Source organism: Propithecus coquereli, unplaced genomic scaffold (assembly GCF_000956105.1).
Source record: "Propithecus coquereli isolate 6110/MARCELLA unplaced genomic scaffold, Pcoq_1.0 Scaffold73, whole genome shotgun sequence".
Taxonomy (NCBI): domain Eukaryota; kingdom Metazoa; phylum Chordata; class Mammalia; order Primates; family Indriidae; genus Propithecus; species Propithecus coquereli.
This window is the reverse complement of record NW_012153396.1, coordinates 4,503,793-4,516,357: the sequence shown is the minus strand read 5'-3', so window position 1 is coordinate 4,516,357 and position 12,565 is coordinate 4,503,793. Positions and strand designations below refer to the sequence as shown.

At 38.7% G+C, this 12,565-nt stretch overlaps 2 protein-coding genes across 3 annotated transcripts in view; one reads left to right on the top strand and one right to left on the bottom strand.

The window, feature by feature from the left end:
* PCGF6 (polycomb group ring finger 6) overlaps positions 1–1,980 on the top strand; it is a 37,606-nt gene extending 35,626 nt beyond the window's left edge. For both annotated transcript variants that reach the window (XM_012661673.1, XM_012661672.1), the window contains one exon: positions 1,671–1,980. In XM_012661673.1, coding sequence (XP_012517127.1) covers positions 1,671–1,727 — 57 coding nt within the window. In that variant the 3' untranslated portion in view covers positions 1,728–1,980. The remainder of the gene's footprint in view (positions 1–1,670) is intronic.
* A 7,524-nt stretch (positions 1,981–9,504) lies between these two features.
* The window catches only part of INA (internexin neuronal intermediate filament protein, alpha), a 12,331-nt gene continuing 9,270 nt past the window's right edge, over positions 9,505–12,565 (bottom strand). Inside the window, exon 3 of the mRNA XM_012661653.1 lies at positions 9,505–11,523. Coding sequence (XP_012517107.1) covers positions 11,214–11,523 — 310 coding nt within the window. The 3' untranslated portion in view covers positions 9,505–11,213. The remainder of the gene's footprint in view (positions 11,524–12,565) is intronic.

Below are 12,565 nucleotides of genomic sequence, written 5' to 3'. Positions count from 1 at the left end.
ATGTGATTTTATACATGCATTAAAGTAGTTTTGAGATCTTGAAACAGCTTGTAAACCATTTCAGTTTTTTATCTTTGCATATCAATGTATTTGTCTTACAAAATTATGCTTTTCATTTCTGAAACATAACTATATTCAAAAATTAACATTATGTAAAATGTAATTTGTATGCATGGTAAAATGTTAATGGCTTCTATTTGTGTTATACAGATTGAGTATCCTTTATGCAAAATGTTTGAGACCAGAAGTGTTTTAGAGTTCAGATATTTTGGATTTGGGAATATTTGCAATATACTTACCAGTTGAACATCTCAAATCTGGAAATCTGAAATGTACCAATGGGCTTTTATTTGTGTGTGTGTGTGTGTGTGTGTGTGTGTGTGTGTGTGTGTCTCACATTGGTGCTCAAAAAGTTTCTGATTGTGGAACATTTCAGATTTTTGATTTTCAGGTTTGGGGTGTTCAACCTGTAATACAAATTTATTTACTTTGATCTGCCTAATTAGTCCAGAACAAATCCAATGGTCCATGGGCCAAAAATGGTATGGGGTTTTGCTTTATTTGACCTATTCCATGTTGAGTTCAAATTTCTTTAGGTGTAGGTATCTGCTCTCTAGTTTACCATTGGTCTTCAACATCTCTGTTGACTCACGTACCTACCTCACGTATTCATTTATGTTACTTTCTTGGCCCTCGTGGGCATTTGAATTTGTGAGTCCTTTTCTAGTATTCTGGTGAATTTTCACTGGAGTTGCCAGGAACAGATCAGATGCCAGATTGCAGTGGGTTGAGTAGTGAATGAGAAATAAGGACCTGGAGCCATGGAAATAGCTTAGCAAAGAACAGAAAGAGGGAGTAAAAGGCAGACGGGGATTGGAAATGCAAGACATGTGAGCTACCCACCCTTCCCTGTGTTGCTCGGAGCAGGTCCATTGCACATTTCCCAATATGTCTTCCTTTTTAGCTACTTTTCCCGTCCATAGGAAATTAGAAATAGTACCTTAGAAAGGTGAATCGCTTGCTGGGTGCAACCTTGGTAAGAGCACAAAGAATTAAGACCTGATACCAAGAATTAAGACCTGATACCAACACACAAAAGCAGATAAAACGATTTGGAAACATATCATCTGGAACCATTTAATATAGGGTTTAGTTGCCCAACAACCCCTGCGGACAATCTTTAAGGAGGAAGTAAAATGTATTATATAATTTATGCTTCCATTAAAAGGGTGTTTCAAAGTTCCGTTACTTATAATAGTAGTAAGCTGCATTTATGTGGAAATGAACATTTTATGTCAAACAGATCCATGATGCATTATGATAGTTGAGTCTTTTTTAGAAGAACCCAGTGCTTGAGTAGTCTAATAACTAGTCTGTGCAGAAGGAAAGGTATTTCTCTTTTAGTTCTTTTTGGAGAACTGTGTAGTCATAAATGACCCTAGCTAACTATGGTTACATAACAGTTTCAGAACTGGCTCCTGAAAGTCATTAAAAAGACACATTGACAAGGAGTGTCTGGTGAATAAACAGGTATATTTATCTTGGTCCCTTTATTCTCTTTAAAGAATTTCACATTAGTGTTGGATTATGCAAAATAAGCCAACTTTGACTTGATCATTTACATAACTGATAAGAACTGCAAAATAGTTTCTTTTTTCCCCTCTTTTCAGGATGGCCTGCTTGTCCTTCATTACGGTCTTGTGGTTTCTCCTCTGAAAATAACTTGAAGATTCTAGGCGTATCGTGAGGAGGGAAACAAAGTAAGGAGGCTTCTGCAGGACTGCATCTCACCAAAGATTTCCATGAAACACGTAATTGCCACCACTTTATGCTATTCAAGACATAACTTATCTATTTTTAGCACCAAGAATCTCAGCATTTATAAGTACAACTTGAAATGATGGAATGCATCAGTTTTACTAGATACTGTATATAAAAGGCATCCACAGCTCAGGGGAAAAATTTCAAAACATTGAATTTTAAAATTCCTTGTGATTTTTTAATACTTTGACATTGATTTTTGCTTCCCATCTTTGAGGTAAATTGGTTACTGTTTTCTTCTTTGTTAAGCCATATCCCTTTAAAGTTTGTGGTTGGGATTCTGCTCTCTGGGATGGTATCAGTTGGGCAGTCGTCCTTTTGGAAGAGAAATGTGCTTTTGAATGGAAGATTCAAAGCCAGTCTTTGTTAAACTAGGGGGCGTACTCTTAGACAAAGACCAAAACCATTGGCTACTTTTGTATGTTGCCAGCATATTTTGAACTCGTATCTTTTTTTATACCAGCAGCACTACTAAGGAGATGTTATTTACTTCTAAAATAGATGAATTATCATTATTCTGTGTGAGGAGACTGTCTTCTGTAGGATTTATGGCTCTTGCCGTGAGTCTTCAATGTAAAAAGACTTCTATAATATATCTTACGATAAGGGGTACTTCTTTGTGACAATATCTTTGTTCTTTGAATGTTAATTTGATTAACATTCATTTTATTTGAGTACGTACTATGATTTTTGATATCTTGTAATGGCACTGGTTCTGAAAGTAATAAGAAGTTTTGGGTGAATTTGAGGAGTTTACACGATACTTATTGTTTCCTCAGTTTAATGTTTATTTTACCATTATTTTGTCACCGGGATAAAGAATAAGGATGTTTCAGCTCACTTTCATGCAAAGATTTCAGTTTTAAACATTATTTTGCCTAAAATTAGCATTATGATGCTTTCTAAAGAAATGTTTTGTAGACCATATTTCACAGCAAAATTTCTAAATCTGTATAGGAATTATTACAAAAGTGGACAAGGATTGGCAATTCTTTGTAAAGAATTTGTGAATTGTATATAAATCTCTTCTAACATTTAATAAAAATTTATTTTAACCTATTTTGAAATGTTAGTGTTTACTGTGGATTTTTAAAAAAATAACCAAAATCCTTTAAGAGATAAGGTGTCCAAATCCAAGTTAAGCTGCCATCAAATAGATTTTAATAAACATCTTTACTTTCACTGATTATAATAGATGATTTTATTTGACAGTAGGTAGAATAGCAGCTATAGAATTCATTGACTCTTAAGTATTTCTTGCACAAATTAATTAATAATAGTCAATTCACTGTATCTGTGGATTCAACCAACTTTTGAGTTGAAAATATTTGGGGAAAAAACCAAAAAAGACAACAAAAAATACAGTAGAACAACTATATAGCATTTACACTGTTTTAGGTATTGTAAGTAATCTAGAGATGATTCAAAGTGTACAGGAGAACGTGTATAGGTTATATGCAAATATTGCATAATTTTATACAGGGGACCCGAACATCCACAGATTTCGGTATTCGTGGGGGGTTCTGGAACTAATCCCCCCACACATACCGAGGGGGGACTGTATTTTTATTCTTATACCATGTTAACATATCTAAGTTGGGATTCCTAAGGCCACCTTCAGGTTCAGTGATTCACTAGAAGGACTCAACAGGACCCAGAAAAGCTGTTATATTCATGGTTATAGTTTATTATAGTGAAAGGAGATGGTAGTATTGGAGAGAGATTCAGGAACCAAACAAGAACAAGGGTTGAGCAAGTGCTTCCAATTAACTTGGAGAAGTGAAAATGTAGTTGGTGAGGAAGCAATACATTATAGCTGTCTGCAGATAACCAGAGAGTCAAAGACTTAAATGAGGGAAAAGCACAAGCAAGAATGAACAAATGCCCTGTCTTGGTTCATTCAGGTTCCCACATTTGCCTGCACCTACTTCACCACTGCTGAAAGTGCACCTGGCCTGGGTTAGCTTTGCTGCCACCACCAGCAGCATGCATTTAGCTTACCTGAGACAAGATGAAAGTTTTTTTCAAAAGGAATTTTTACTAGAAACATAAGCAGAAACAAAATTGTACAAATGTTTACAAGTGAAAGTATATGAAGTACAGATTCCAAAGCCTAATTCCATGGCTAAAGAAAGATTTGATTGGGACAGCTTGCAGGTCCCTTTATTTTTGCCTAAGCCCTATCTGAGATGATATTAAGCAAAGATGCCCAGGGGAATAGTTTGTGGTAGTTGTTTGGCAGAATGTGTGCTTAGCAGGTTTCTCAGTTCCTCCCTTAAATACCATGCCATTTTCTCTCTAATGTATGTCCAAGCCACTTCCTTTGAACTTGGGCTTCACTGAGCTTCCCTTTATTCCCACATTGTCTTTCTCTCCTTGAGTAAGATGCATTTATATATAGTCTCTGATATAAATGGAGTCCGATTCCTCCTCTGGACTCCAAGCTAAGACAGACCTCAAACTCCTCTCCGTCTCCTGCAGCGACTTGGCTGAGAATTCCTGAAAGTAACGCTTTGAACCCATTTACTTGTCCTATTCAGCTTGCCCAAGTGTATATACCCTTATCCACTTCTAGATGAATATTCTTGTAGTGTTCCAAGTCACAATTGCTTATCAGATGTATGTGTGACTAATAGTTAAAAATTTAATTTTTTCCCTTTAAAATTCTCGTGATTGCAACCACTATGCCATATTTTGCCATCTTGGAAACCCCCGGTAACAAGAGTCAAGCAGATGCTGGTTCTGAATGTTCATCTTTGTTTTCTATAGTAGACCATGACTTAAGAGCAGGTCCTCATTTTTTATCCTTTTTCAATATGTCGTTGTGTACATGAATTTGATTATTGGATTATTGGCTTCTCTTCAAAACTGGACTGGTGAAATCTAAATTTTAGTACCTATAGAGGTACTAATATAGTCCTCTTACAAAATGAAATGCCATATTGATCTTCTGAAAGCCTGCCAAGTATTTACTTATGTGGAATGGATATTATGGCTTGATCGTTAACTGCATTTTAATTTTGTTCTGATGGTGTCTGGTTTTATGTGTTCTCATTGTGATACTATTTTCATTGAAATGAGAATAGATTTTTTCTTCTAATGTTTCTGAGAAAACAATTCCCAAGAGAAAAGCTAATTGAATAATATTTTAGACTAGAAGGTGAGGAAGACAAAGACTGCAAAAAGACATAAAGGCGGTATTGCATAGTGATTGAGGACAGGAATTGTGGAGCCAGATGGCATAGATTTGAATCCCAGCTTTGCTGCTTGCAAACTATGTGATCTTGGATATGTTATGTATTGTAACGTCTCTAAACTTCAGTTTTCCTTATCTGTAAAAGGAGACAATGTTATCTAACTCAAAGGGTTGTCACGAGAATGAAATGAGTATGTAAATCACTCATAGCAGTCTATTATCAAGTTCAAATATGGTCCTTATGTAGTCACTGATTTCTTTGCTGAATTAGGTCCCTTCTAATGAATAAAGGGGTCCATTAATATTACAGGATTGATGCTGAAACATCTATTTTTTCCTTTCTTCTTTCTTACATATTTTTTCACTTTGCCTGCTTCTATCAATAACCAGGAGAAGGGTGGGGATACAGCTTGGTGATTAACATCTCAGGCTCTGAAGTTGGACCTGGATTTTGCTTTCACCCAAATTCTAATCTTGGCTCTTCTTCTACTTTACAGACTACATGATTCCATGGACAGACAGTTTTAGTTACCAGAAAGAGTTCCTTTTGTTGAGCTACAGTCTGGCTTAAGATAAAGATACAGGATTATTTAGCCCTAAAGGACATCAGGAATTCTGTATATCATGTATTAATCCTTATGGCAGAAAACCATGGAAGGTGGATATTACACCTTTGATTTATTCACATATGGCATAGCAGATGAACCTAAGTGAGTGAAGTTTGTTCTAATAAGCACTTCTAAGGAAAGATGCTTTTTTGCCCTGTGCAATAATCAGCAAGTGACTAAAACCTGCTACTGATGATATTCCAAAGCTCCAGCCCTTATACAAGTGATTTTGATTACACTCTGCTGAGTATTCTGTAACCCCTAAGAGCATGTGATAGAGCCAGAATGAAACGTCTCAGACACAGAATGTCTCAGACCACTTGCCTTATTGGGAAGAGAGTGGCCACAGGGATAAATCAATGAGGAAGCAAGCGTAGAGACCCCTCCAAGATCAATCTTCATTTTTCTTTGTAGCCTGACCTTTCTCTATTTTGTTGCATTCAGAATCACTGAGACACTGCGGAAAAATAAATCTTTAAGTAACTTCACTATGGCTCATTGTTTTATTATAGTCCTGCTGTGTGTGTATGTTTTAAAGGGAATGTAAGAAAGGATTCATAAATCTTAGCTGGTCCCCACCCCCACCTAGTAAGTTTGTGAAATATCAGTATAAAACATGGAGGCAATCAAATCATCTTGCAGGGGCCGGGCGCGGTGGCTCACGCCTGTAATCCTAGCACTCTGGGAGGCCGAGGCAGGCGGATTGTTTGAGCTCAGGAGTTCAAGACCAGCCTGAGCAAGAGCAAGACCCCGTCTCTACCAAAAATAGAAAGAAATTAATTGTACAGCTAAAAATATATAGAAAAAATTAGCCGGGCATGGTGGCGCATGCCTGTAGTCCCAGCTACTTGGGAGGCTGAGGCAGAAGGATCGCTTGAGCCCAGGAGTTTGAGGTTGCTGTGAGCTAGGCTGACGCCACAGCACTCTAGCCCGGGCAACACAGTGAGACTCTGTCTCAAAAAAAAAAAAAAAAAAAAATCATCTTGCAGGAGATCAATAGAGGAGGAGAGAAGCCCTTTGATCTATATAGTAATCATTCTCTTTGTCCTTTAAGAGTATGCAGCAAGGGCATGGTAATGCAATATAAACAGGGCTTTGTTTGGTTGGATTCAGGGGCGCTCACCCCATTTGCAAATGGCACATCCATGTGAGATATTTGAAAATTGAACATGCATGATGACAAAAATTTAACCTGTACATTAAGTTTGAAAATGTTGCAGAGCTACTATTGTATAGCCTATAAAGAAAAATAAAATTTCACATATAAACTCTGTTTTAAGGGCCCACGAAGCCCCTCTCCATTATTTCCATTTTATATTGCTGAGTTAGCTTTCAGGCACACCAGCTTATTTGGTTCTAAGAAAAAAAATGTATTCTTACAATTTAAATGTTTTTCAGGACCTTAGAAACATCTGATGATATAATAAAAGTAATATTAGTTGAAAATCACTGATGGGTACTCACAAGTAAGCAACATTTCTAGCTTTTTTTTTCCCCCCCATTTACATTCAGAGAGATTTCTGGCTTTTTCTCTAGCCTTTGTTTTGAAATCAATACTTTTATTAGATCTGGTTTATGTTGTCCTAATGGGATTTCTTGCTGAGGTTGACCCAGGGTGGCTGTACACAGTGGTCTCAGCTGGAGCAGAAGGTGTGGTAGACTTCTATGATTATATTTTTCTGGTAATTCCATAAATTCCCTACCAACAGATTTTTTTAAATTGAGGTGAAATTTACATAACATAAAAATCAATCATTTTAAAGTGAATGATTCGGTGGCCTTTAGTACATTCACAGTGTTGTACAGCCACCACCTCAATCTAGTTCATAAACATTTCCATCCCTCCATAATAAAACTCCGTATCCTTTGAATAGTCACACCCCATTGCTCCCTCTCTCCAGGCCCAGCAACTTCCAATCTGCTTTCTGTTCCAATAGATTTTAAAATACATTTTCGAAACGGTTTCCTTTTTTTTTTTTTTTTGGAGACAGAGTCTCGTGCTGTTGCCCAGGCTAGAGTGCCATGGCGTCAGCCTAGCTCACAGCAACCTCAAACTCCTGGGCTCAAGCAATCCTTCTGCCTCAGCCTCCCAAGTAGCTGGGACTACAGGCATGCGCCACCATGCCCGGCTAATTTTTTCTATATATTTTAGTTGTCCAGCTAAATTTCTTTTTATTTTTAGTAGAGATGGGGTCTCACTCTTGCTCAGGCTGGTCTTGAACTACTGACCTTGAGTGATCCTCCCACCTCGGCCTCCCAGAGTGCTAGGATTACAGGCGTGAGCCACCATGCCCAGCCGTGTTTCTTTTTATTAATTATTCTTTAAATTAAAAACTGTTTTTTTTTTTTGAAATGGGGTCTTACTTTGTTACCCAGGGTGGAGTGCAGTGGCATGATCACAGCTCACTATAACCTCAAACTCTTGGGCTCAAGCAATCCTCCCACCTCAGTCTCCGGAGTAGCTGGTACTACAGGCATGTGCCTCCATGCCCAGCAAATTTTTAAATTTTTTGTAGAGACGGGGTCTCACTGTGTTGCCCAGGGTGGTCTCAAACTCCTGGCCTCAAGTGATCCTCCATCCTCAGCCTCCCAAAGTGCTGGAATTACAGATGTGAGCCACCATGCCCAGCCTAAAAAGTGTTTCACATTTGCCTTTAGAGCCATGAATGGTGGTACTTGGTCCTATGCTCGAGTTCAAAGGTAAGTCCTAAAGTTTATCCTCACAACTATCTGTGACTTGCATCAACTCTGGAGCTAAACTTCGGACTCTAAGCTTCCAGGCAATTGCTCAAGTTCTGCCCCCCTTTAGCCAGTGCAGTAAAATGAATTCTAAGTATCCTGGATTTATTACCTCTTGTAGAATCGTCCCTTCTGTTATACTCCCTCATTTCCAGGCCCTTTTTGGGATGCTACAGAATTCCTTTGCAAAATTGTAAGAAATCCCACCCACCTTTTTTTTAAAATAGAAAAATAGCACCCAAGTCTATCTAATTTTTAGCAGGAGCAGAAGTGACTGGCAGTGGGATGGGCCCAGAGCCCAGTTGTGAGCTACCATCTCACTGCCATGCAGGAAGGCAGTAGGCTGAGGAAATCTGCAAATAGCAGTTTGCGTGCAGGACTTGGTGTTGCCAAAGGTCTCTGGGGCACAGAAACCTAAAGCAAAACCTGGTGAGGAAGGGGTGAAAAATGGTAAAAAGAAAAATGTCTATTCCCATAAGTGAGGGGATTTGCTTCTATGTAGAGAAGCAACATAGGGAAGGAAAGAAAACACTGTGGCATCAGACGGAAGACCAAGGTCCAAATCCCAGCTCTACTGCTTACTGCGTGACATCGGATGAGGATCTTCCCCTTGTTGTTCTGAGGTTCGCCTTCATTTGTAAAATGGGTATACAAATACTCTACCTAAAGAGTGGTTGTGAGGTTTAAATAATTCTATGTTTGCTGCCTAGTACAGTGTCTGACACATAGTAAGTAGGTACTGAATAAATTACAGCTAGTTCTCAGGGTAGGGGGATCTCACTGTCTAATGGATCTGAAAGTCATGCTGGATATCATGAATGTCCTTTGCAGGCGGGGTTCCCCACAGTCTCTTGGACGCGTTTTGTTGTCCCATGGTCATAACAGTTGCTGTTGCTGGCTTCCTTTCTGTTTACCTCTCTGCCTATGACTCTGAACATTTTCCATGTTACCAATTATTATAATTTAATAATTTATCAACTCTGTAAGATGCTCTTAATGTCTTTCTCTTATAAACGAATTCATGGCACTTGGGGATGACTCAGTGAAAAGAGAAGACGCAAATTAGTCATTGGCAGACTTGACCCTCTGAACCAAAGCAATGCTTCTCTCAGTGGAATGGCAGAAACCACAGAACACGAATTATGTTGGTGGGATTTGTGTGACTTTTAATTTTTTATTTTACTAATAATGTCTTACAGTGAGAGTGAGGAGTAAAGACAGGGCTGGATGGGGCAAGGGAAAGGAAGAAGAGAGAAGTATCTTTGAAGTTCCTTGAACTATTGAAGCATGTGCTAGGATAAGAAAGTTCAGTAAAAGCATCATCACATCCTCATCACCACAGAGCTCTTAAGGGAGATGTGGAACCGAGACAGGGGCCACTCTTCAGCTCTGGTGGAAGTGACTGCTGACAGAGAACCAATCCTGTGTCAAACTTGGCACCCGGGAAAGACTGGGCGATGCGGATGCGACACAGTTGGGCAGATGAAGAGTGGACTCTTCAGAATCTACTTCCTAGCAAGCGAGCAGGAGCAAGCGCACCCCTCCTTTGGTCTGAGTGTCTCCTCTCCTGCAGGACCTCAACAACCGTGCGGCAGTGGGGAAAATGCTGGGCAAGACGCTTAGAAAACAGAAAGATCTTTTTTATATTTGCTGGTGGTGTGGATTGACCAGAAGTGGTTTCTTTTACTTTTGGGCAGTAGCATTGTGTCCTGGTGATAAAATATCCTACACTGAGCACTCTTAAAAGGCAAAGGAGAGTGAAAGCAAGGCCTCTTTTGGACCTGGACTAGTGGGAAGGGGAATATGTAGATTCTTAGGGTAAGGGCATGAAAAAGCTAATTCTATTTCACCACAAACCAACTGACACAGATAAATGACACCTTGGCTTTTTCCACTCGTAGAAACACTCACTTCTTCTAGTTTATACTACTAAATCTAAGGTCAGCTTAATCACAGTTTGGGATGACTATTACTGTGCTTCTAAAGGTGAAAAGCTATATTCTTGATAGTTTTTTCCCCCTAATTAAATGGATTTGAATAAGCTGAAAGCCTAACATCTAGATATTCTTTCCATTATTTTATTTGTTGGGGGAAACCCTTAAAATTTATCACTGCCATTTTGTTTAACCTACAGAATTGAAAGAATGAAATGGGCAGGGATAAGTCATTACACGAATCATAGAAGTGGTCAACATGCATTGAATTTTACCTATTGAGCAAGATTGCTATCGGGGGTAAGTTCTCATGAAAGAACCTAAATGCGTTTAAAAGGGAAGAATACTACACTAGCCTTTGTCTTTTTCCTGGATGGAAGAAAAGGATATATGGAATTGAGGAGGATAGAAAGGAAAGTGTCCATTAAACAAACACCTATCATTTCTGAAACAGTTCTATCAGAGTGGAATAGGGTGTGGACCATTGGTTTATCTTTGGCAGTGATCTTGTATTTCAGGCATCTAGAGTAAGATTATATAGCTGAGTGATGGCTGGGCATAGTGAATAAGTACAGTTTTAATTTCAGTTCACAGCAAATGATGATGATCACAGATTTAGCACCTTAGTTTGTACTTCCTCTGCACCTGAATCATCTATCACTGTGAAGTCTGAGCTTTAGGTGAGAAAGCTGTATTCTTGGATAACTCCTCTGTGATTGCTCCAGGACTGCAGTTTCCTTCAATCTAAGGGGTGGTTTTCTTATTAGAGAAAGTAAGTACCAATACTAAATGTGAGACTGAAGCCTTGAAGACATTTTATAGTGGTGGCAGGTGTTAGGGATCAGGAATAGGCTGTTTAACAAGTCAAATGCATATTATTCCCTCTTAAGCATTAACTTTTTTTAAGCAATGAAATTATATTTTTTGGCTTGAGATGGTGCTTTCTTCTATATTTGATTTCTCGGTTTTCTTAGTGGATATTACCGTCTCCTCCAATATTTCTTCAAAACTTTCCCCTATCTGGGAGGTTTTCTTAGAGGCTACCTTAGAATCCTCCTCCTCCTCCTCTTCTTTCTTAAGTGACAGCCCAGTGGATGATACTTTGGAGGTTGCAGAACTGAGGATTCTAGATGGGAGCAGATAACTTGGATTGGGAGGTGGATTCAGCCCTGAAATGCTTAAGCCACTGGTGCTAAAACGCGTCTCTTCACCTTCCAGCAGTTTCCTGTAAGTTCAACAGAGAAAAACTCTTAGGAAGTCAACTTGCAACTTTTATTAAAAAATAATTTAACCCTCTATTCCCTATTCATTTTAGAGAGATTCCAAAGGACTCTGCAGTTTCTTCATGAGACTGAGACCAGTAATAAATCTTGAATTCCAAGGCTCAAAGACTTGGAGCATGGCTGCATGCACATACACACGCACACACCTTCAGCACCAGCTATGTTGAAAGCTCTACTGCCCAAGGGAAACCTATCCTATTCACAAATATATCCCAGAAGGAAAACCTACAACTTCTCAGGGCCACATCACACCCATTTTTGGCAATTAGAGTCTACAAAACTCTAAGGAGAAGTAATTTTCCTAATTAACACCTTAACTGCAACAGGGATAAGGAAGTGAGAAATCCACAAAAGAGGAAGGAACTGCTGCTTAATTCAGCCTGAATTTGAGATTTGTACTTTTTCAATGGATAAGGGTACAAAGGGAATGGAACCAGCAGCAACAAAAGCCAGTGAATGACACTATTTCAGATCCCACACTTTTTCTCAGCCTAGCCTAAACTGCACTATAAGAGTGGCCTCAATATATTTTTTTCTCGTAACTAATAGTTTTGTCATCCTTTTCCTTACGAATGAGAAGCTCAAGACACTATCAGATACACTTGGAGCTTTGTTTTGAAGTAGTACACATAGTGTAAAGAAAAAAAGAAAAAATGTCCAGGCAGATCTGGGGTTGAATCTGAGCTCTGCCATTTATCAGCACTGTGACTTCCAGCAGGTCACACAGTCTGTAGTTCAGGGTCCTCATCTGCACAGTGGGAACAATATGACCTGATACCTCATGCCTGGCACATAGTGGTCATTCAAATAATAGCAGCTGCCCCATAAATATGTACAATTACAATGTGTCAATAAAAAAAAAAACCCTATCAGCTGCTGTTAATACTTTTTTTTTTTTAAAGCAAATGTTCGCTTAAACATTGCTTTGAGTAGGAATCTGGGGATATAACTCACCTATCAGACTTTCTAGAATGTATAAAAACT